The sequence below is a fragment of the Corythoichthys intestinalis genome, chromosome 4, assembly GCF_030265065.1.
Source record: "Corythoichthys intestinalis isolate RoL2023-P3 chromosome 4, ASM3026506v1, whole genome shotgun sequence".
NCBI lineage: Eukaryota > Metazoa > Chordata > Actinopteri > Syngnathiformes > Syngnathidae > Corythoichthys > Corythoichthys intestinalis.
This window is the reverse complement of record NC_080398.1, coordinates 32,695,882-32,719,318: the sequence shown is the minus strand read 5'-3', so window position 1 is coordinate 32,719,318 and position 23,437 is coordinate 32,695,882. Positions and strand designations below refer to the sequence as shown.

Sequence of the window (23,437 nt, the reverse complement as noted above, 5' to 3'; positions counted from 1 at the left end):
TTCTGTTAGCGTAAGACTGCTATCGAACATTCATGTCGGAGGAACAGTCAACATACAGTACCTCTTTCTTGGAGCGGGGACAGAATAAGTCTTCCTGATAGATCCCCTGGCGTCCGTATACCGACGGCAGCAGAAGATCCACCGCCACGGTCACGTCACCGTAGTTGACATTGTCGTTGACCCTACGAAAGCGTGGGGGCGCGATGTCACTCCGGATTGTCGGGATCCCAAAGGTGCGAGTTTCTGTAAGGAAGACATACAGTTGGAATATGTCCTATTGCCTAAAATCAAAATGGACTTAATTTACTAAATGTTCGCGGGTCACTGCTGGTGGCGCCGATAAAGGAAGAAGTGGTGACAAATCTGTCCAAAGCAGATTCGTGTTGTGTGACGGTTTTCACGGGCCTCTGGGAGCTTCCGATCCTGAACGGCTCCAGGTCGTCGCTTTTTAACAGAGCGCCGGGACTGGGAAGTTCAGACGTTCGCGTTTTGGGATCGGGTTGGGAGCCAGTCTGGAACTGGGCTGGACGAATTCAGGAAAAAATTTGAATGGACTCATTTCTTTTGGCAAATTCCACACTGCTGGAACTCACCATTTGTGACCAGGTGCTGATCCCGTCTTTCCAGCGGCATCTTCTCCTTAAAGTTGAGGAAATTGGAGAAATCTAGGAAGTCTATGAATCCATCGCCATTCGTATCACAATGATCCAAAACGTCGTCTAAGACCGCATCGCTGGCCTCCACCTTGAAGTGATGACACACCTCCCGCAGATCTTCCTTGTCAATATGCCCTTGGCCTTTCTGAAGACAAACCAGCCAACAAATTCTAGAAATTACAAGGACCAACGTCCACAGTTTAGCTTTATGAAGTTTCAATGCTAGCATGCTGATAGCTGAGTTGGCTAGGCACTTTGGAGATTTTAAGGTGAAGAACAGGTTTAGACAGATCTACAAAGAACGGCTATCTTTTAGTGTGCTACGACGAAGCTGCAATGCTAGGGCTAGCACTGCCCCTAGTTAATGGAGCTCCGCTGTAAGATTAAAAAGTCAAAGTCAAATGTATTTTATTTTTTGTGATAATTGTATTTACCTAGTGGTTTCAGACTGGCTGTAAACTCGGGATGCCAACTCTCAGAGCAAAAAAATAAGGGATACCTCATCGGTAGAGCCGGCCGGCCTGATAGCTGTCACTGTTTAACAATTTTTTTGTACGCGAAATTTTTTTTTAGTATTATAATAATTGTACTCAAATCTGAATTAATTAGGTGACGTACTAGAATAAAATAAACATCTAAACGTGCTTGATTTTAAAAAGTATAATTTAATTATTATTATTATTAGTATCATTATTAGCACGCCCCTTGAAAGCTCAATACGGGACGATTCCAGTCAACAGTTTGGAATTCAGGGCACTTATCTGTTAATTTTGAGAATGGGGTGTATGTACAGTGGTATTTTGGAATTGCTCACCGTTCTGCATAAAATCACAAATGTGATCTGATCTTTGTCAAAATCACACAGATGAAAAAAAACTGTCTGCTTTAACTTAAACCACCCAAACATTTAGGGGTTTTCATATTTTAATGAGGATATGAAGCAAACAATGACGGGGGTAGGGGGGGGGATAATTAAGAAGAATTAAGTTAACCTTCTTCCTAAGGAGAGCAATTGAATTGAAACCAAGTCAGGTGTGTGCCCAATCACTGGTGACTGGTTTAAAGCTGCCCCGCCCACTATAAAACACACACCTAATAAGAATTGTCTTGATGAGAAGCACTGTCTGATGTGCATCATGGCTCGGTCAAAAGAGCTGTCTGAAGACCTGCGATCAAGGATTTTTGACTTGTATAAAGCTGGGAAAGAATACAAAAACCATCTCTAAAAGTCTGGATGTTCATCAATCGACAGTCAGAGAAGTTGTTTATAAATGGAGAGAGTTTGGCACTGTTGTTTCTCTCTCAAGGAGTGGCCGTCCACCAAAGATGACGCCAAGAGTTCAGCGCTGAATACTCAGACAGGTAAAAAGGACCCTAGAGTGTTTGCTAAAGACTTACAGAAATCACTGGCACAGTTCAATATTTCTGTGCACACACCAACTTTATGTAAAACTATGGCCAAGAATCGTGTTCATGGGAGGACTCCACGGGGGAAGCCACTGCTGTCTAAAAGAAACATTGTTGCTCGTTTAATGTTCGCAAAAAGTCACTTTGAGACTCCACAGAAGTTTCGGCAAAATATTTCAAGACTGATGAAACCGAAGTTGAATTGTTTGGGAGTAACACACAAAATCATGTGTGGAGGAAAAATGGAACGGCACACCAACATCAACACCTCATCCCCACCCTGAAGCATGGTGGAGGGAGCATCATGATTTGGGGCTGTTTTGCGGCCTCAGGGCCTGGACAACTTGCAATCATTAACGGAATAATGAATTCAAAGGTTTATCAGGATTTTTACAGGAAAAACTGAGGCTGTCTGTCAGACAGTTGAGGCTTAAAAAGGATGGATTCAGCAACATGACAATGATCCAAAACGCAGAAGGAAATCAACTCCAGTAGAGCAAAAGACACGTTCTGGAGTGGCCAAGTCAAAGTCCAGACTTGAACCTCATTGAGATGCTGTGGCATGACCTAAAGACAGCGATTCATGCCACACATCCCAGGAACCTGACTGAACTACAGCAATTTTTATAGAGAAGAATGGGCCAAGATTAGTCCTGATCAATGTGCCAGACTGATCTGCAGCTACAGGAAGCTACTGGTTGAAGTTATTGCTGCAAAAGGAGGGAGGGGGGCACAAAATATTAAACGTGATGGTTCACTTACTTATTTCCCTCCCTTCTGTCATTGTTTGCATATTATCCTCATTAAAATATGAAAACCTATAAATCGGGGGTGTCCAAACTTTTTGCAAAGGGGGCCAGATTTGGTGTGGTAAACACGTAGGGGGCCGACCTTGGCTGACGTACCTTTATGTTGAACAATATATTTAAGCAAATTTTAGCGAGCCATTATGTGTGTCACATTTGCTTTATTATTTTTTTTTAATTAATAATTTCAACAATCTCGCAACTAGCCTTTGTGGCTAAGCTTTCGACTCTTGGGCTCTTGTGAAACACTGCTGCTGTAACATTAAACTAGCTTCAAGTTGCTTCAATTTCTCGCTACGTATCTTTCCTGTAATCTTGTCATACATGTCAGCGTGTCTTGTTTGGTAAAATCGCCATACATTGAACGCTATAAAAACAGCAACTGTCTCTTTGCAAATGAGGCAAACACAGTTGTTGCGTATTTTAGTGAAGTCCAATTTCCACCTATCCTTGAAGCGTCGGCCGTCACAGTCAACTTTTTTTTTGTTGATTGTCGCCATTTTAGAAAATTGTGAGTAAAAGGTCACACGGGGTAATGTTGCTTAGAATAATGTTGCTTTTTAGTGGGTAAATGAGGAGCAGCATTTAGTGTGTAAGCTACCTCATATGCTAGTAGCAGTACTGCTGACCAATTTATTAAGTCTGTGTGCGGGCCAGACGTTATTGATTTTATGACAGAGGCTGGGGGCCGGATGAAATTTGACCACGAGCCGCATTTGGCCCCCGGGCCGGACTTTGGACATGTCTGCTATAAATGTTTGGGTGGTTTTAGTTAAAGCAGACACTTTTTTCATTTGTGCGATTTAGACAAAGATCAGATCACATTTGATGGTGATTTTAAGCAGAATTGTGAGACATTCCAAAATGTTCAGATACTTTTTCATACCACTGCATACCTTGTCGTAGTGCCTGAAGGCCTCCAACAATGTTGAGAATTTTTGGAAATTGATGATCTTGAGGTTGTGCCGCACGGCATTGGCCATGCAATAGTGGCGTTCGTCGGCCCTCGGGCGTTTTCCCGCCGGCTGTTTTCCTGCATGGATCAGTTCCGCAACACCTGCAGGGAAAAACATGGGACCGTATCACGTTGCCGTTTTAGGGCTTGTCATCCTCTTTCTGAAAAAACGCACCGAAAACATCTTGCGGTATGACCATTCCAAAGGTGTGGTCTGGTGACACCTCCACGTTGTTTCCTCTCCTGGGAAAATTAAACCATAAGTTAGGAAAGTTGGCTTTTCTATATTTTCCAACTACTGAATGAGAAAGAACAAACTTCTTGCTGTTGTTCACATTGCCAATTAGTTGTTCCAACTTTTCCTTGCTGTCAGGATGTCTTTTCCAATCGGATCTTAGCTTGACGGACCTTTAGGAAATGAAATACTTTTAGAAAATGGTCAGAATTCAAAAGTTCAAAATATTTGCACATGAATTACAAAATAGAGTCATAATAACTACAAAGAAAGAGTTAATCTATGAAAATAAAAGTACTATTTCAAAGTACGGGTAAACGATGTAACAACAGGATATATCACGATTAAAAAAATATATATATATATATCATCATCCCGCTTTTATCACGATTCTTCTTTTACATACATTTTAAGCCGAATAAGCCGTCTGAACAGGTTTTAATTTAAGTAGCGCAATTTATATCAAGATGTGCTATGATCATAAACGCAAAAGGCAATGAACAACAACATAACTCTTTTGTAACAACAGTTTTTATAATTTTTCAGCTTTATGACATCATCAACATGTTAAAGTCCTTCACGATCTAATATTGTCATATCGCCCACCACTACTTCAAAGCAGTAACATTAAAAAGTATTTAATTGGATATTTTATAGAACTCTAGAGATATAAAAATGGAATTAAAAATAATATAAATTAAAACAGTAGATAAAATCAGATACAAACTTATAAAATAGTCGACAATATAAAGTTATGATGTGCTAATAACTGGTAGTAAAAAGATGGATTAAAAATAAAATGCGTGATTAACAATTTTCGCTAAGTGACCTGGATTCTCCCATCCAATGCATACATCTGTTGACCAGGCTTCCATTTGTTAAATAAGGTGTCCTGACCCCGAAACGACAGTTTTTATTGAAGTTGTACTTCCTGTCAATCTGCTCACCTGCAACACAATCAATATATTGAGAGTTTGTTATATGTACATTCATGCAACTCGCAATCTGTATTAAATCTGTATGGCACTCTAAACCTGACATTTACAAATTCCGTGAATGAAATTAGCCACATTATTTTTATTAGTGTGCTTGCCCCACTGTTGTTCAATATCTACACTAATGATCAACCTACCCAACCAGACACAAGACATTTCCTAAATGCTGATCATTTGTGTATTGCCTCCCAGAAGAGTACCTTTGAAGCAGTTGAAATCTCCCTTTCGAGTGCACTAGACCTGCTCATCCCTTACTATTCCATCAACCACCTAAGAGCCAACCCAGACAAAACACAAATTTGTGAATTTCATCTGAAAAACAGGGAAGCGGATTGCAAGCTACTGATCAGTTGGTACGGGAAGAGGCTGCAGCGCATCTCAAAGCCAGTCTACCTAGGGGTGACACTTGACAGGTCCCTCACCTACAAGGAACATATCACAAAGACCAAAGCTAAAGTGGCATCAAGGAACAGCATTTTTCAGGAAGCTTGCCAACACAAAATGGGGCTCTGATGCTAAGATGGTACATACAACAGCGTTGGCTTTATGCTTCTCTGCAGCGGAGTACGCATCACCTGTCTGGTGTGGATCGGCTCATGCCACCAGGGTTGATAAGGCGCTAAACTCAGCTAGCCGTGCTGTCACTACTAGTCCTTCTCAAAAAACTTAACATATTCTGATAAAGTTCATTATTTTCTGTAATGTACTGATAAACATTAGACTTTCATATATTTTAGATTCATTACACACAAGTGAAATAGTTCAACCTTTTTTTTGTTTTAATATAGATGATTTTGGCATAAAAGTCAAGAAAAAAACAAAATACCCGATATAAAAAAAAATAGCATATCATGAAAAGGTACTCTAAAGAAGCTACTAACCTAATCATCAGAATCAACAAATTAACTCAAAACAACTGCAAAAGATTCCTGAGGCTTTTAAAAACTCCCGGCCTGGTTCATTACGCAAAACCGCAATCATGGGCAAGACTGCCGACCTGATTGCAGTCCAGAAGGCCATCATTGACACCCTCAAGCAAGAGGCTAAGAGACACAGAAAGCGAATAGGCTGTTCCCAGAGTGCTGTATCAAGGCACCTCAGTGGGAAGGAAAAAGTGTGGCAGGAAACGCTGCACAACCAGAAGAGGTGACTGCACTGTGAGAAAGACTGTGGAGAAGGGCCGATTCCAGACCTTGGTGGACCTGCAGAAACAGTGGACTGAAACTGGCGTAGAAACATCCAGAGCCACCGTGCACAGGCGTGTGCTGGAGCCAGTTTTGAACCTGACACAGCAGCAGAAGCGCCTGACCTGGGCTACAGAGAAGCAGTAATGGACTGTTGCTCAGTGGCCCAAAGTACTTTTTTCAGATGAAAGCAAATTTTGCATGTCATTTGGAAATCAAGGTGCCAGAGTTTGGATGAAGCCTGTGGAGAAGGAAATGCCAAAATGCCTGAAGTCCAGTGTCAAGTACCCAAAGTCAGTGATGGTCAGGGGTGCCATGTCAGCCACTGGTGTTGGTCTACTGTGTTTTATCAAGGACAGGGTCAATGCAGCTAGCTATCATGAGATTTAGAAGCACTTCATGCTTCCATCTGCTGAAAAGCTTTATGGAGATGAAAATTTCATTTTTCAGCATGACCTGGCGCCTGCTCCCAGTGCCAAAACCACTGGTAAATGGTTTACTGACCATGGCATTACTGTGCTACATTGGCCTGCCAACTCTCCTGACCTGAACCCCATAGAGAATGTGGGATATTGTGAAGAGGAAGTTAAGAGACACCAGACCCAACACTGTGGATGAGCTTAAGGCCGCTATCAAAGCATCCTGGGCCTCTATAACACCTCAGCAGCGCCACAGGCTGACTGCCTCCATGCCACGCCGCATTGTAGCAGTCATTTCTGCAAAAGTATTCCCGACCAAGTATTGAGTGCAAAGCTGATGTAATTAATTGAAGGTTGATTTTTTTTTTTGTATTAAAAAACACCTTTTTTTGTATTGGTCGGATGAAATATAATATAATTATAATAATATAATTTTTTTTAGATTGGGATTTTTGTTTTTTCTTGATTTTTTTTTTTTTTTTGCCAAAATCCTTAATATTACAACAATAAACACCTTGAACTACTAGTTGTGTGTAACAAATCTAAAATCATGAAAGTCTAATTATTATCAGTAAATTACAGAAAATAATGAACTTTTTCACAATATGCTATTTTTTTAGAAGGACTAGTATACCTACTGTGTGGGATTTCTCTACCAAGCATCCGGAGGACAGGTGCATCCCAGAAAGAAAAGCTGAGACAAGAAACTGACACCCGCCACCAACTCTACTATCATGAGCCAACAGTAAAAAGGCTAAAGTCAAGGCACAGCTTCCTGCACTCTATAGGCTCTAGACAGAAATCGCGACAAGCAGCATGTCGCTCTGTAGACAGAACATCTTACCCTAGCCCCACACAGTGTCTTCTACCAAGCCATGCGAATCTCTTCCATCTGGTGCCAGTGAAGCATGGCCACTCTGGTCCTACCGTAACCGATTGACAACTGCTGTCGGCCGATGCAAAACAAACTTGACAAAGTGGGGGTTTAATGAGAATGGCGAAATCTCTTGTCTGTGTGGAGAGGATCAAGCCATGCAACATCTCCTTGTCTGCCCACTCCTCCCGACATATTGCAACAAAGAGGACTAGCTGACCTAAACCCAAGTGCCAGACAATGCATCCAACAATGGACTGGAATCATCTGATGATACGTGGTGACTAGATAAGAAAAAAGGGCCAATCTTACCAATAAAGTATCCACTGTGTGTGCGAACATAAAGCTCGTGCCCCTGCTCTTCCTCCTTCTCCAAATCCCTTACCGTTTTCGGAGGATGAATAAGCTTGCCGGCCTCCACGTCTGCGCGCATATATCCAACAACAGAATGTATGAGGAAGCGAGCAGACTTCGAATGCCGAGAGGATATTTAAAGGTACCTCGATAAGTTTTCTTTCCGTACGTGGTTCTCTCATTGCACCACGGGGGAAGTCCGGCGCTCTCTGGCTTGCGGCCCAGTGGTGCCTTCTGGCGTGAGGCGTACACCGACTCTTCCATCTCTTGTAGTTTTTGTTTAAACTTGCTCTGAGGCGGCGGGTTGATTAACATTGCTGCCTGTTGCCAAAACGATGATGGTCCGTTGAAAAACATGTTCAAAGCTCACACTATATGGCAACAAATACAGTACAGCAGAAGGAATTTTAAATTACAGTGAGTGGTAGTGAAGCCTTATTGCATAGGCCATGAATCAGTGTATCGGCCACTTTGGGGTCATCTGCCTTTCCGTGGTGCAATCGGATCACGCCTGGCCCCGGTTGGTTGCTGTTGTGGTACTTCTGAACCATGGGCGGCGTCGGGGCCTGAAAAACAGCCAAGAACAGAAATTCAAGACATCGGGATATTGCTAGCCTATGACTGCGTGTGACTTGTGAACCGGAATCCCGCGATCCAATAATTAGATGATAGCTGTAATTTCCGGCATCTACGGTGAGATAAAATGGTCGTCTGACAGCCACAATTGCTTTCAACGTGACAGAGCATGGGAAGCATCTGTCAGGTGATAAATGTGATTCCACTGTGCCAAAATTGGTGCTCTTAAGACTCTGGTACCGATCTGAAAGTAGGAATTTAATGGGAAACTTGGAGTAGGTCAGTTCATTTTACAGACTAGAAGATACTAAATATAAAATCATTCTCTCAATCAATGGGGACCGGTTGGTTATCATGGCAATTGTGATGCCTGATGGTGGAACTGTGAATACTGTAATTATTTGTATCCTGTCATGTTTATATTTTAATGGATTATGACATCACTTAAGAATTATAAAGTCGTTCTTCCGCTGGCCAACACGGGCCCTTCCACCATGTTTGGATACCGTGTGAAAAATGGTCTCCGAATAAAGCCAGACATTCAAATTCTTCCCAAGTACCGTATTGGCTCGAATATAAGACGGCCCGGATTATAAGACGACCCCCTCTTTTTCAAGACTCAAGTTTGAAAAAAGACTTTTTGAACACCAAATTAATTTCTATACAGAAAATAATTACAGTACATCTGAAACAAATGATTATAACAATATACGTATTTGAGAGAAGAAGCATGTTATTTTGCCTCATTAAAATCTTAATATCTGCATCTGAAACAAATGATTATAACAATATATTTGAGAGAAGAAGCATGTTATTTTGCCTCATTCAAATCTTAATATCTGAACATTTAAATATGTAAACTAAAGTGCAATCACATTCGTAAATTAATGGCTTCTGGTTTTTGAAATTTAAATAAACCAATCTATTGTGTTAAAACAACAAAATTTCAATAACTGCATAACCATCAAAGTGAAGTCTAACTGTAACTGTAGTCTTGAAACAAATCTGAATAAGGAAAAACATTGCAATAAAATAATGCAAACTGGTTAAACTTGAGAGTAGCTGAGATCTGGTGATGGGTGCTGCATAACCTCATATGTTGCTCACGCAACACAACATACAAGCAACATAATCATAACTATGTACATTAACATATATACATTTTTTGGGGGGGTGGGGGGGGGGTGCCGCTAGCCACCCACACTAGCTTTGCGATTGACTGGTCGATTGTGATCTACGTAATGAGCACCCCTGATTTAGCATATCACTTAACGGCCACCCTGCTTGCCAGAATATCGTTAGATTGTTGTAGCATCAGTTATGCATTTCATCCCAAATGCACAGCCAGGACTATGGACTATGGATTATGGACTATGCACATCAAATCCTTAGTAACATCAAATGTTACACAATACACCAAAGTATATCAGTAGCCGTGTCCTCAAGTCTTTCTGATAGTTTTCCCCTGACCTTTTTACTGCAATAATATAATGAAAACCTGAAATTATGGCTTTAATTATGGCGTAAATGGTTATGTAAATTTGTCAATATTTTGTATTATTTATGGTGGGATTTTGGGGGCACTAAGGACACTTTACTTTTATCTTGCACTGCACTAAGCACTTTAATGGGAACTAACTCATAGTACTGTTGGAACTCCAATCACAATTTCGTTGTTATCTTGACAATGACAAATAAACTCTGAATCTTTTAGTTTTGGTGTGCCATCCCAAAATTTTAAGTGGCCCCATCTGGCCACCCCTAAAATTTCTGGAGGTGCCACTGGACCAATCACAGTCCATTTCCACCACGTCACACGCATTGACGCGACGCGAAGTCAGAAAATTGAGAAGGAGAGGCTACGGCGGAGGGTCGTAAATCGGGTCTTCTTTAACGGTGCAGGTCTGCCGCAGAAGCATAACTCGGCCTTAACTCCACTACTTTGGGCTACACTACAGTCATTTGATTTTTTTTGTCTTCACTCTACATATTGACTTTATTATTGCCAGAGATGCTGACAGTGGCTGTCCCAGTCTCACCAATGAGAGATCGAAACAATAACCACATAACTCCATTATACCAATCAGTTAACATTGCTTTTTCTCCACTAGAGGGTACTCATGCTCTTTGGACGGGTGATGTTTCATATTATTGTTCTGGTCTGAATTCAATGATTTTTGTGTCATCATTTTTGGTCATGTATATGGTCATGTAATAGGTTATAATAAAGTATAATAAAAACAGTTCATATCGATGAAGTTGTGCTGAGAAAAAAATAGACCATATTTAAAAAAAAAAAAAACAAAAACAAAAAAACAGTGAGCAGTTACTCACAATCTTACTCATTACTTGAATATTCTTTTCAACAAACACTTTTTTAATTGTACTTTAATACATTTTTGGATGACTACTTCTACTTTTACTTGAGTAATATTATTTAGAAGTAACGCTACTCTTACTTGAGTAAATTTTTTGGCCACTCTACCCACCTCTGGATGGTATATTGTCCCTTCCAATGTTGAGACCAAACCTACGCCCTTGTTTAGAACTTACCCTTTCTGGTTCTTGTAAGCAGTCCGCAGCGCTGCCTCCAGTTGGAATTCGTTTTCCAGCCTGTGTGTGGAAAGAAATGTAAATAATATTTGTGATGTAAATTGTTATCACTCCATACCAACGCCAGACGTTTGAGAGGCCAACGTGGCGAAACTTTGCTAACTTACCCTCGGCATGTATGTGATCCTCAGAGGGTCGGACATATTGAAGTCCCTTCGACTTTTAATATTTACAGCCATTTTAAATCAAAACAAAAAAAAGTATATCTTCCAAGAGGAGGAAACATGATGGTTAGCTTCCTAACAGTTTGTCGTTGCCTAGCAACATTTCAAACTCGGTGTTAAATCTGAGATATTTTTCATTACCGCGCAAAAGGAGAGCATTTCTTGATAAACGCGACATTAGGAAAACTTGCAGGGAAAATATTGTCAAGGAGAAAATAAGATTATTTTATATGACGCGTAGTCGACAACGGACGAGTTCTATTTCTGCAGTCCTAAAACATCACCATTTTATGTCGATTTCTGAGTGTTGTTTAGTTTTTCATCCCGCGAGGAGTTAATCCATATAATAGAAATCATCCCAAAATGATAAGAATGGAGTGTAGCATATGATTGGCGGGGCTCGGCGAGACGTAGGAGGATTGCCAGTTGCGGTCATACGATCTGTCATCATCGCTTGTTCAAAGCCAACAGGGAAGTTGAGACAAGTGGCGGAGCCTACTGGAAGAAAGAAATAATCGAATGTTTCACTAAACCGACCGGACTTTAAAGTGCCTACTTTTGTTTTTGGGGGGGACTCAGTAAGCAGCATACGGCAGCGTCGTCGTCTCTTGGCTGGGTGAGTAAGCGAGACGATTAGCCGGTGGCTAACCGGGGAGGCGGCTCCTCCCGAAGCGGCCGCGGCGAAATAAACGTCCAACGCCGAGCGCAGCGGCTCCTTCGCGGTGTAGCTGTTAGCCGCGGCCGGCCTCAGACGCCGCTGCAGCCGGAGGGGTTCGAGCTAACAGGCTAGCGCGGCAGCTCTGTCGTTTCCGAGCGATGGAATTGACGCCGCTCGTTGTGTGATATACACGGACGCCTGTGAAGCATTTGGACCCCATTTTGGACCCAAAAGATAGCGAGCGGATAGTGACGTTAGCCAGCTGTTAGCCAGTGACGGCTAACGTCATAGCTGTCATTAGCCGTACACACCCAAATGTGCCGCTCATATCTCGGTTCACCAAAGCCAAACTCGAACCCGCAGACGAACCAGCACACTCGGCCTGTCGGCGTCTCCGAGTGACACCGCACACCGAGAAAGACACTTTGTCACCGGCTTAGCTTTTGCCCTCGTTACGACGCCACGAACTTACAAGTTAGCCGCGCGGCTAACGCCTGTTAGCTTTGTGCTAATTCATGTTCAAAACAACAACAACAACCGGGCACGTTGTTTAAATTTGCTCTGGAAACGCTACTTTTACACAAATTAGCTGCCAATTGGTATTTATTGATTAATAATTCACGTGGCTTGTCTGCCCTGTCATGTTCAAAACGGTCTGTGTCCCAAATATTCCCACATCGTTTTCCAGGAATCTATTTTACGATCCATTTTCTTGACCTGTGGCCTAAATTGATGACGATGTCAGGCTCCAAATGACAATGTCAGGTCTTATCACGTATGTTGTCACCTTGTCGCTGCCATCACTATTTGCTGAGTTTGTCAGAGCAACCAGTGTTTGTTTATTGTGTGACAAGCGGAATACCAAACCATTCCGATGACTCAAACAGTGCACAACTGTTTGCCTGTTGATCTTTGGCTCCCGTTGACGGCGATAGATGTCCATGCCATTTAAGCCCTCCCAGTTCAATAGGATTAGACGTCTGTCGCCGTCAATGGCGCTGAATTAAGACCATTCACTAGAATCACTATTAAGATGGGCATGATGTAAATTGTTAATAATTAAAACATACCTTAATATTTACATTTTTTAAAAATGAAAAATACTGATTTCCATTGAAATATGAGCAAACTTGCTTCAGAAAACAATGAAAGTTACTTAGTGTTCATAGTCCAATTCCTCTCAGCGCACCGTTTTGACTCCAAAGCAAATTTACACCAAAAATATTAAGCCCAGAGTGGTACAAAAGTAAATAGCATTTTACGCATATGTGAACCAGTTTGTCGACTCTTCGCAAATATATGTGGTGATTAGTTGAATGTCAAAATTATCATTTGTGACAGCTCTAGAGTAAACTTTAAAAGTTGGCTGTAAACTGCATTGTACGCGTAAGAAAAGATAAATGTGCAATAATCATTCAAGACTCCTTTGGGTGCGTACTACTTATTGCAAAATGATGTCATGCGCAGTAATTAACATGATTAAATCTGACGGTGTCACTCAAAAAGGTAATTATCGAGTTTCTTGTATTGGCGACCTATAGATTACAGGTCTCAAGTCAAGGTCTGTGGTCCAGATCAGGTCCTCCAACTTATTCTATTTGGACCTCTGCCATAATCCAAACTAACAGTGACACGGACACACACATCATTAGATGGGAAAAGGGGGGTTGGAAGAGGGAAAAGAAATATTCTGAAACTTGCATTTCTTGTGTCCTTCGACAGCATCCACAACAGGAAGCGTCCGGAGAAAGCGACATGGCAAGTAGAGGCGGAGCTACCCGACCCAATGGGCCCAACGCCGGCAACAAGATCTGCCAATTCAAGCTCGTGCTCCTGGGGGAGTCGGCGGTGGGGAAGTCAAGTCTGGTGCTCCGCTTCGTCAAGGGACAGTTCCACGAATTCCAGGAAAGCACCATCGGAGGTTTGTTTGTCCCAGTAAATACGAAGGTTCCCCTCCTAAGACGGCCGACAATAATCCATTGATGGTTGTTGCGTTTCCCACAGCCGCCTTCCTGACTCAGACGGTATGCTTGGACGACACGACAGTCAAGTTTGAAATCTGGGACACAGCCGGTCAGGAACGCTACCACAGTCTGGCGCCCATGTACTACAGAGGCGCCCAGGCCGCCATTGTGGTTTATGATATCACCAACGAGGTACGTCACAAATATCCCTTCACACCTTATCCGTAAGCATGATGTGTAACATCTCCGTTTCTCAGGAGTCGTTTGTGCGGGCAAAGAACTGGGTAAAAGAGCTCCAGAGACAAGCCAGTCCCAACATTGTCATAGCGCTGGCAGGCAACAAAGCAGACCTGGCTAGCAAGCGAGCGCTCGACTTCCAGGTGGGTGTAAAAACAATTGAGCAACTTGAACTGAAACCAAGTACTTCACCCTGACATTTTTCGCTCACTGCTTATTTATTAAGCAGTAATTGATTAAAATGGTACTAACTAAGCCTGAACGATATATCGTTTAAACATCGCCATCGCGATGTGCGCGTGCACGATAGTCCCATCGCAAGGACGTGCAATAGTTTTTTTTTTTTTTTTTAATCCACATACGCCTTGCTTTCTGCTCTGCGCACAGCCTCACACCCTCCCTCCCCCAGCTCTTTGTTCCTCACAGTCACTGCAGCACTTGCTTATTAAAGTTAACGATGCTGGTTGTCTTTGATCTTGCCAAAGAAGCGGACTTCACAGTGCAGCAATGTGTCAATCATCGTTTAACTTTATAAACAGTTTCTGCAAGGAAGCTGCGCTGGAATGAATGTGTGTGTGTGTGAAGACGTTCGAGAGATCATGAGAAGGTTGTAATTTCTACATGTCACTCCAAGAGTCACAGCTAAGGTAGATAAACAGAAGCATTTAATAAAGGCAAGCATCTTTCTATTACAGTACTTTATTCTTATTCAGAAATGATTTGGTTGGACAGTTATGTTTAAAACTGATTATAATTATTACATTTGAAGTGCTTAAAAACTATTTATATGTAAATATTTTATTAATCATACTTTGGGGGAAAAAAGTGAGGAAAAAAAACATGTCTCATATGTGTCTCTTTCCAATGCTATATCTGGTTGGGGGAAAAAGTGGAAAAAAAAAAAAAAAACATGTCTTATATGTATCTCTTTCAAATGCTAAATCTGAATAAATACATTGGGCACACACACACACACACACACACACACACACACACACACACACACACCCAAACACGCACAACCCCCCCACACACACGCAAATTTAAGTGTGTGTGTGTGTGTGGGGGGGTGCTACTTCGCGTTTTTCACTTATTGCAGTGGCTTCTGGTCCCCATTAATGGCGAAAAACGAGGGATCACTGTACACTGTGGTCATGGTGAGTCATCCAAAGTCTTTCCAAACAGCTATTCAAGTCATCTAGTGAAAATTTCTTTAAAAAAAAAAAATATATATATATTTATATATATATATATATATATATATATATATATATATATATTATATATTTTTTTAATATCGCAATATGATTTCGCAATGTATCGCAAACCCCCAAAAAATCGAAACAATAGTTTTTTCCAATATCGTTCAGACCTAGTACTAACACAGCCCCAACAGAAGCCTTTAATACTTTAAAAGGCAAATGCTTTTGATACCGCAAATTCCGAAACGATTTCTTAAAGGTCTTAGATCCGTCAGTGTTGCAATGAGTAAAAGTGGCAAAGCAATGGAAAAATGTATAACTGTGATTGACTTGAACAAAACATGCCCTACAAATGTATGTATCTAAACCTTTGCTGCATGACTTCCAAAGAACAAGGAAATTTGGTAGTTTCACACAATTTCTCAAATGTTTTTAACATTCAAGCGCATTAAGAACTTTGTTCATTCATTCGAAACCAGAGCATTCACAGCCAGTCTTTCCGATTTTTGGGGCACTTACAGGTCACTTCCTGTTTTGTTTGAGTCACTGCCTATTCATTTGGAGAAATTCCCGGCTCACTTGCTGTTCTGTAACCCAACAGAGAGTGACCTAGAAATGGCCCCAAATTTACAGGAAATGACCTAGAAATGCCACAAAATCAACAGGAAGTGACATAAAATAATCAGCAAATGGCCTGAAATGCCCCAAAATTAACTCATTGAAAAAATAATAGTAAAAAATAAAAAAATAAAATATAAATAAAAAATAATAAAAAATCTTTAAGACACAATCTTTTTCTACTCAATTTCTATCTTCTAGAATTGTTGCGCAGTACAAAACATTTTGTTTCTTTTGACGATATCTTTAATCATCTTATTTTGTTGCTTTATAGCCCTTAAATAACAGACAAATCTTAAAATCTTTTTCACCTGGTCCAATCTTTAAAAAATACATACTCAGATCTTTAAAAAAAAAAAAAAAAAAAAGAAAGAAAGAAAAAAAAGGCAATATAAAAATTAGACAAAAGTATTCCAGTTTCTATTAATTAAAAGAAAGAGTTTATATTATGATTTGCTAAAAGAAAAAAAAATACAATTTAGAAATATGGCTAAATTATTCAATTTTCTGTATACTAATAAATCAGTTTAAATATACATTAAAAAAAACACAAAAAAAAAAAAAAAAAACTGATACAATATTAACTAGAAGAGAATAGGGCTGTCCCAAATGACTGATATTCTTGCAATTAGTCAGCAGACTTTTTTTACGATCAGTCAGCTAATGTAATATATAATATATGTAATATATGTAAATTGTTTATTAACTTATAAAAACAAATAACAATAATAAATTACAAACAATGAGGCAAATGTTGCTTGCAAATATATAGTATTAATATTATAGTATACTACTATATGTATATACTAGGGCTGTCAAAATTATCGCGTTAACGCGCGGCAATTAATTTTTTTAATTAATCACGTTAAAATATTTGACGCAATTAACGCACATGTCCCGCTCAGACAGTATTCTGCCTTTTGGTAAGTTTTACAGCAAGGCTTTTTGTGCTAACAGCGAACTCTTGTGGTCGCTTTGCGACACGGTTTATTGTTGTCTTGCTAGTTCAATATGGCTGCAGGACGTCTCGGGCTGACGCCTACGTTGTAATGTTGTGCTTATATGATCCTTGGACAAGATTTGTCCGTAAGTATGGTTGTTGTAAATAATGCACATATTATGTTAGTAAGCGAAATGTTATATTTTTTGTATGAGACGCTTTTTGTTTGTTTGTGAACCTGTATAGCGTGCTAAGCTAACGTTGTTGCTAATGCAATGCTTGTGTACTTTTTTTTGGTAGTTTTACGACGGTCTAAAGAGGACAATGGTTTGAGGCCATTTTATAAATAAGATGAAAAAGAAAGAAGTCTGATTATTATGGCGTCGTTCACTAGCTGTCTAGCTTTGGAAAAAGTAGACGCTTCGGAGTGAGGACAGCATAGACAGATTTAAATGACAGTAGAGTGAAATGCCCACTACAGTCCTTATAAACCGTATGTTGAATGTATATATCCATCTCGTGTCTTATCTTTCCATTCCAACAATTTATTTTACAGAATATATATATATATATATATATATATATATAATTTACAGAAAAATGTGGCATATTTTGTAAATGGTTTGAATTGCGATTAATTGCGATTAATTACGATTAATTAATTTTTAAGCTGTGATTAACTCGATTAAAAAATTTTAATCGTTTAACAGCCCTAGTATATACATAATAATACTATATGATATAAAGTAAGTAAAATTACGGTCATGGACTATTATAAACAGGCCAATGTTTCTATATATACTTTTATTTTATATATTTTTTTGTTTGTTTGTTAGTTTTTTCCTCCAAGAGGGAACTTCCATGATCCTAATAAATACAATTTGCATACCGTGCTCAGAGATGTCGAGAGACTCGAGACCTACAAATTTCGGGAGCAGCAGCAGAGTAGATAAATACGTGAAGTACGTGAAAAAAAACTCAATGTAGCACGTTGATACGACGCACATAAAGTCAACTTCAATAAAAAAAAAAAAAAAAAAAAGTTGTGAGTTATATGGACTTATGATCAGCCAGCTTGTTTCTTGTCGTCTTCCAAAATAACACCTTGGCGACAGCGCTTCAAATGTTCGTTTATGTGCGAGCGCAGCATTGCAAAGACCACACGCAGTGGCACCCTCCTTATTTTCGTTAAAATAATTCCAGGCTTTGGCCACTCTGGTCCGATTTTTTGGCGTCATGCCACTTTCACCGCTTACATCCCGAGCATCCTCCATCCTCAACTTTATCTGCATGTATTTTTTTTTTAAATCCGCCATTACCCGTCGACGGTATGTTGTGCCCGTTGACGCATTTACGTCATCGATGACGTTGACATTGTCAACTAGTCGCGACAGCTCTAGAAGAGAACTTCCTCCAAAGCAGGCAAATTCAAAGTACGGTAATCCCTCACTCATCTCACCGGGTAAAATGGAAAAACGGCGAAGTAGTGCCACCCCCTTCATTTTCTTCATAAATTTTTTGTTGTTTATATATAATAACAATAAGTGTATATAAAACCCTACAAATGCATGTTATCATTAGAACACTAAAGTAGGGCTGTCCCAAACGACTAATTTTCTCCCGATTAGTCATCCGACTATTTTTACGATTAGTCGACTAATCTAATAATTAAAAAAAAAAAAAAATTGTTTTTGTTTTTTTTTTTTTGTTTACTAATTTAGCAATGAAATTTTTGTTGACGCTTATCAATTCACAAAAAACATATTGGAACACTTAAATTATTTATTAAAGTACAACACATAAATAATAATAAATCACAAATAAACAATGAGTTCAAATGCTGATAGAATTAACTCGTGTAGCATCCCGATTGAAAAGGTGGTCTCTTAAACTGATGGTTTACAACTTTTATTCCATCCTTGATGTAATCACACCGTAAGAGCTATGGTGCACACAAATAAAACAACACAATTAGAAATTAACACAAACTTTTCACCTTTTTCCTTTTAAACCTTATTTATATATCAATGAATTGCCTTTACCTTAATTTAATACCTTATCATTGACAATCTCGCCCTTGAGTGCAATCACTGTATATACTGTATATATTTATGACTTTTTAACCTTATATAATTTTCTATACCATAACATGAAATAAACCTTTCAGTTAGCATTAAGGACAATACTAATAGTACTTATAGGCCCATTGTCAATGAAACATTATTATTCAGTAAGGCGACAGCACCCTCTGGTGTACAAAAAATGAAAAAAAAAAGAAAAAAAAGACAAACGGTGACGGCGCTTGAGGTGTTTATTCACGGCCTACGTGCAGCCAAGCTTGGAATTGAAGAGACAGGACAGAAGAGTGTACCCTCCGTTGTTTCTTTGAAATAAGTCAATGTTTTGGACACTCTGGTGCGCTTTTTTGGCTTTGTGCCGCTTTCCCCGCTTGCATACAGAGCATCCGACATTCTGAACTTTCCACACATATATATTTTTTTTAACCCTTCATTAACCGTCGACGGGATGTTGTGCTCGTCGACGGATTTACGTCATCGATGACGTCGACTATGTCGACTAGTCGGGACAGCTCTACACTAAAGAATACTGTAACTTTTGCATTACGCACACCTGACTATAAGTCACCACCCACCAAATTTGACACGAAAACGACATTTGTTCATAGATAAGCCGCACGAGACTATAAGCCGCAGCTGTCCTCACTGTATTTTGGGATATTTACACCAAAAGATATTAACCGGTAACACTTTATTTGACAGCGGCATTATACGACTGTCATAAGACCAAATGAATCACCATGAAGCTTGAACCAATTGGCTGCAAAGCTTCATTGCTTCAAGAAGCTTCATTTGGCCATCACTGCTCCCTTGGGGGAGACAGTCAACCTCTGCTTCCACATGCTGGCAACACTCTTGTAGTCCATCATGCCTCCTAGCATGCATTGCAGCGCTACAGATGTAAATAACAGTCAAAATTCATGTTCTGTGCTAATTATTTCTTCAGTTACTGTTCAAAGTTGTTTCATTAATTGTTAGTTATGGTATTTGGTAACACTTTATTTGACAGTGGCGCTATAAGACTGTTATTAAATAATCACAATTATGACATGACACTGTCATGAGCATTAATGAATGCTTATAACCAGAGGTGCACATAAGTCGTCCGCATCCGCGCATGCGTACTGGACGCATAAACGCGCTGGCCCTCAACGGCTTCCATACGCTTTTGCGTACCGATGGCTGACCACTGTATTTGCGGCGGACACGAGAAAATCACTTCTCAAAATGTCAAAAGAGGCAGGCCTACTGAGTAATTATTTCCGTGTTCCCCCACCCCTGTCAAAAGACAGACAGACGACAGAGACGTCACCGGAGCTACCGAAAAAAAGGACTTTTGCTGAAAAGTGGCTGTTGAGGTACCATGGCTAGAAGCAAATGATGCTCGCACGGAAATGTGGTACAAAATTTGCCGTGAGAATCCCAATGTCGCTGATAAGAGCAGCACATTTAATGTAGGGTGAAAGAATTTCAGCCATCCAAACTTTGAAAAGCACGAAAAAAATTAAGCAAACTATCGATGTCAGACAGTGAAAAGCATGAAAAAAATTAAGCAGACTATCGATGTCAGACAGCACCCCACTCGCCCTATGGACAAGTGGCGGAATAAAGTTCATGAAGAACATCGCCAAACTTGTTTTTGCTCACATTTCACAAAGCTAAACATGCACGTTCAATGAGCTCTTATGAGGAGGACATCCCACTTTTACAAAGGCTTGGAGTTAATGTGGGAGCCGCATAATGCCCTTTATTTTGAATTAGTAGTGCTTTTATGTTTATTTCTTTACATTTCACTTCAAAGTAATGGTAATTTTGTTGTGCCAGTTGATGTTAATCAAGCATTAATTGTTAATATAATTATTTAAAGGTAATTGGCTCTAAGTAAAGCTTTTAATAATTTTATCGCATCAGGCGGGTCGGCTCCCAAGCTCAATGAGGACCAAGTCACATCTCCAGGTCCTCCTCTGAGAACCTGGGCAAAAAAAATATGTGCACCCCTGCTTATAACAGATGTCATTTAGATATATCCGGCAAATTATCTCACTTTTGTATGGATGTAAAACATCCGAGCCGGACATAAATGGAGTTACTGAAATAATTTGCCGGATGACACTTAATGACATCTGTCATAAGCATTCAGTAATGCCCATGATAGTGCCATGTCATAATTATGACAGTCTTATGAGGCCGCTGTCAAATAAAGTGTTACCTATTAACCCAAATAAATCACCAAATAAGCCGCACTGGACTAAAAACCGCAGGATTCAAAATGAAGGGAAAAAAATAGCGGCTTATAGTCCAAAAATGATGGTAGTTTGAAATGTACCGGTAAATAAAATAATAATATACATTTGTACTGTACATTCATTCTCTCACTCTGATATATGTGTGTGTAAGTGTATGTAAATGTGTATTTTATTATAATAAGATTAAAAAATCAGCGATGCATTGAAGGCGTGAAAGTTGAACCGCGAAGTAGTGAGGGATCTCTGTATCACCATATTTTCGACCTCTGAGCTCTTATCATTTAAAAGTACTTTCCCCCCCAGCCTCATTTATGAATGAGTTTGGGGGCTCTATATTGGGGGGGAGAAAAACCCCTACTCCTGGTTTTGTTTATTATTCGAACAAATAAAAAAATTTGCTTATGTGATATGTTTCACACTGTAAAAAAAAGACATTTACCGTATTGGCCCGAATATTGGCCCAGTGTTTTTTGCATCGAAATAAGACTGAAAAAGTGGGGGTCGTCTTATATTTGCGGTCTAGAATTTATACCCATTCACGACGCTAGACGGCGCCAGATATCATTGAAGCGAATGCTGAACTTCAGTAATGTTCTGTCATGACAGATATCAGCTACTCTCAAGTTTAACCAGTTTACATTATTTTATTGCAATGTTTTTCCTTATTCAGATTTGTTTCAAGCCTAAAGTTAGTTAGACCTCACTTTGATGGTTAGTGCAGTTATTGCAATTTTGTTGTTTTATCACAATAGATGGATTTATTTACATTTCAAAAACCAGAAGCCATTCATTTACGAATGTGATTGCACTTAAGTTTACATATTTAAATGTTCAGATATTAAGATTTGAATGAGGCACAATAACATGCTTTTTCTCTCAAATATATTGTTATAATCATTTGTTTCAGATGTACTGTAATTATTTTCTGTATGAAAATTAATTTGGTGTTCAAAAAGTCTTTTTTCAAACTTGAGTCTTGAAAAAGAGGGGGTCGTCTTATAATCAGGGCTGTCTTATAGTCGGGCCAATATGGTAATTCAGTCGTTAAGTTTCCTGGCCTTATCATGACAAGTGTGCTTTGATGCCAATGTGTTGTTCAGGACGCACAATCATACGCCGACGACAACAGCCTGCTCTTCATGGAGACATCGGCCAAGACGTCCATGAACGTCAATGAAATTTTCATGGCCATCGGTGAGCGTCCCCTCCCCAATTGTTCGTTTTTTAAAGTCTGCACAAAACGTTCCGCTGACGTGGTTTAATGATGTCCTCACAGCTAAGAAACTCCCCAAGAACGAGCCCCAAGCAGCCGGCGCCGGCAGCGGGCGGAACCGGGGTGTTGACCTGACCGAGACGGCCCAGCCCAGTAGCCGCAGCTGCTGCAGTACCTAAAGAGCTCCGCCGCGGTCCAGGTTAGCTCATTAGCTGCCACTGACGGCGATGGAGGTCCAATCTCTTTGAACTCTGTTCTAATGGATTGGACGCTCATCGGCGTCAATGGCAGCGAGTGTGTTAACAACAGCACCCCCAACCACCACAAACACACACACAAACACACATGTCAGCTTCCTTACTTGCTCCTCACACCCCTTCTCGGTCCGGAATAGCGAAAGACTTTGTATAGCTGAATTTCTAAAAAGAAAAAATTTTGTTGATGTTCCTCCCTCTTTTTAATTTTTATTTTTAAAAAGTGCACATCGGTATGCATGTTATCACTACAACGCCTGACGCCACCTTTTCACCCTCTTCACCTAAACTAACCCTCCAACACCGTCCCCCACAAATAGATCCTGTCCTGACTCCACCCGGCGACAAGATTTTTTTTTTTTTTTCAATTTTTGTTCTTTTGCTTCCTGGAGGAAAAAAAACGACCACATAACAAACAAGAGATTCCGAACAATTGTACAGTTGGTTCTGCTTTTTTTTTTGTATTCATTCTCTTCTCGTCTCCAACTGGTAAAGCTGTGGTGTTTCTTTTTTTTAATGATTATTCTAATTAGCTCTGTGTAGTGTTATTAACAAAACAAAACCAAGAAAAAAAAAGAAGTAATCAATTCTCTGGTGTCACGTTGCAAAGGAACTTTTAACCGCATTGCACACAGTGTTGATCATCATGTCTTCATTTTATACGAGCGAGTGCTTGTGACCCGCCAGCGGCTCGACGGGTTTTAACCACGCATCGGGCCCGGACGGTTTTTCAGTGTCTGAATACGACTTAATAAATTCAATAAAGATTGACTCTCTTGTACACCTTGA

The 23,437-nt window shown here is 40.0% G+C and overlaps 2 protein-coding genes across 4 annotated transcripts in view; one reads left to right on the top strand and one right to left on the bottom strand.

Moving 5' to 3' along the window:
* efhb (EF-hand domain family, member B) overlaps positions 1–12,681 on the bottom strand; it is a 27,228-nt gene extending 14,547 nt beyond the window's left edge. For all 3 annotated transcript variants that reach the window (XR_009062975.1, XR_009062976.1, XM_057833994.1), the window contains exons 1-12: positions 11,182–12,681; positions 11,015–11,074; positions 8,302–8,451; positions 8,032–8,206; positions 7,844–7,954; positions 4,889–5,006; positions 4,143–4,232; positions 4,000–4,067; positions 3,766–3,926; positions 594–801; positions 308–523; positions 62–243 (exon numbers count right to left, since the gene is read on the bottom strand). Coding sequence is in view for 1 of the 3 variants with exons in the window: in XM_057833994.1 (XP_057689977.1) it covers positions 62–243; positions 308–523; positions 594–801; positions 3,766–3,926; positions 4,000–4,067; positions 4,143–4,232; positions 4,889–5,006; positions 7,844–7,954; positions 8,032–8,206; positions 8,302–8,451; positions 11,015–11,074; positions 11,182–11,253 (1,611 nt within the window). In the remaining 2 variants the exon portion in view is untranslated. The remainder of the gene's footprint in view (positions 1–61; positions 244–307; positions 524–593; positions 802–3,765; positions 3,927–3,999; positions 4,068–4,142; positions 4,233–4,888; positions 5,007–7,843; positions 7,955–8,031; positions 8,207–8,301; positions 8,452–11,014; positions 11,075–11,181) is intronic.
* rab5ab (RAB5A, member RAS oncogene family, b) lies at positions 11,634–23,437 on the top strand. The gene is made up of 6 exons (XM_057833997.1): positions 11,634–11,854; positions 13,619–13,817; positions 13,901–14,052; positions 14,118–14,240; positions 22,282–22,375; positions 22,458–23,437. Exons 2-6 carry the CDS (start codon positions 13,652–13,654, stop codon positions 22,571–22,573), a joined length of 651 nt encoding a protein of 216 aa, XP_057689980.1. The 5' UTR covers positions 11,634–11,854; positions 13,619–13,651; the 3' UTR covers positions 22,574–23,437.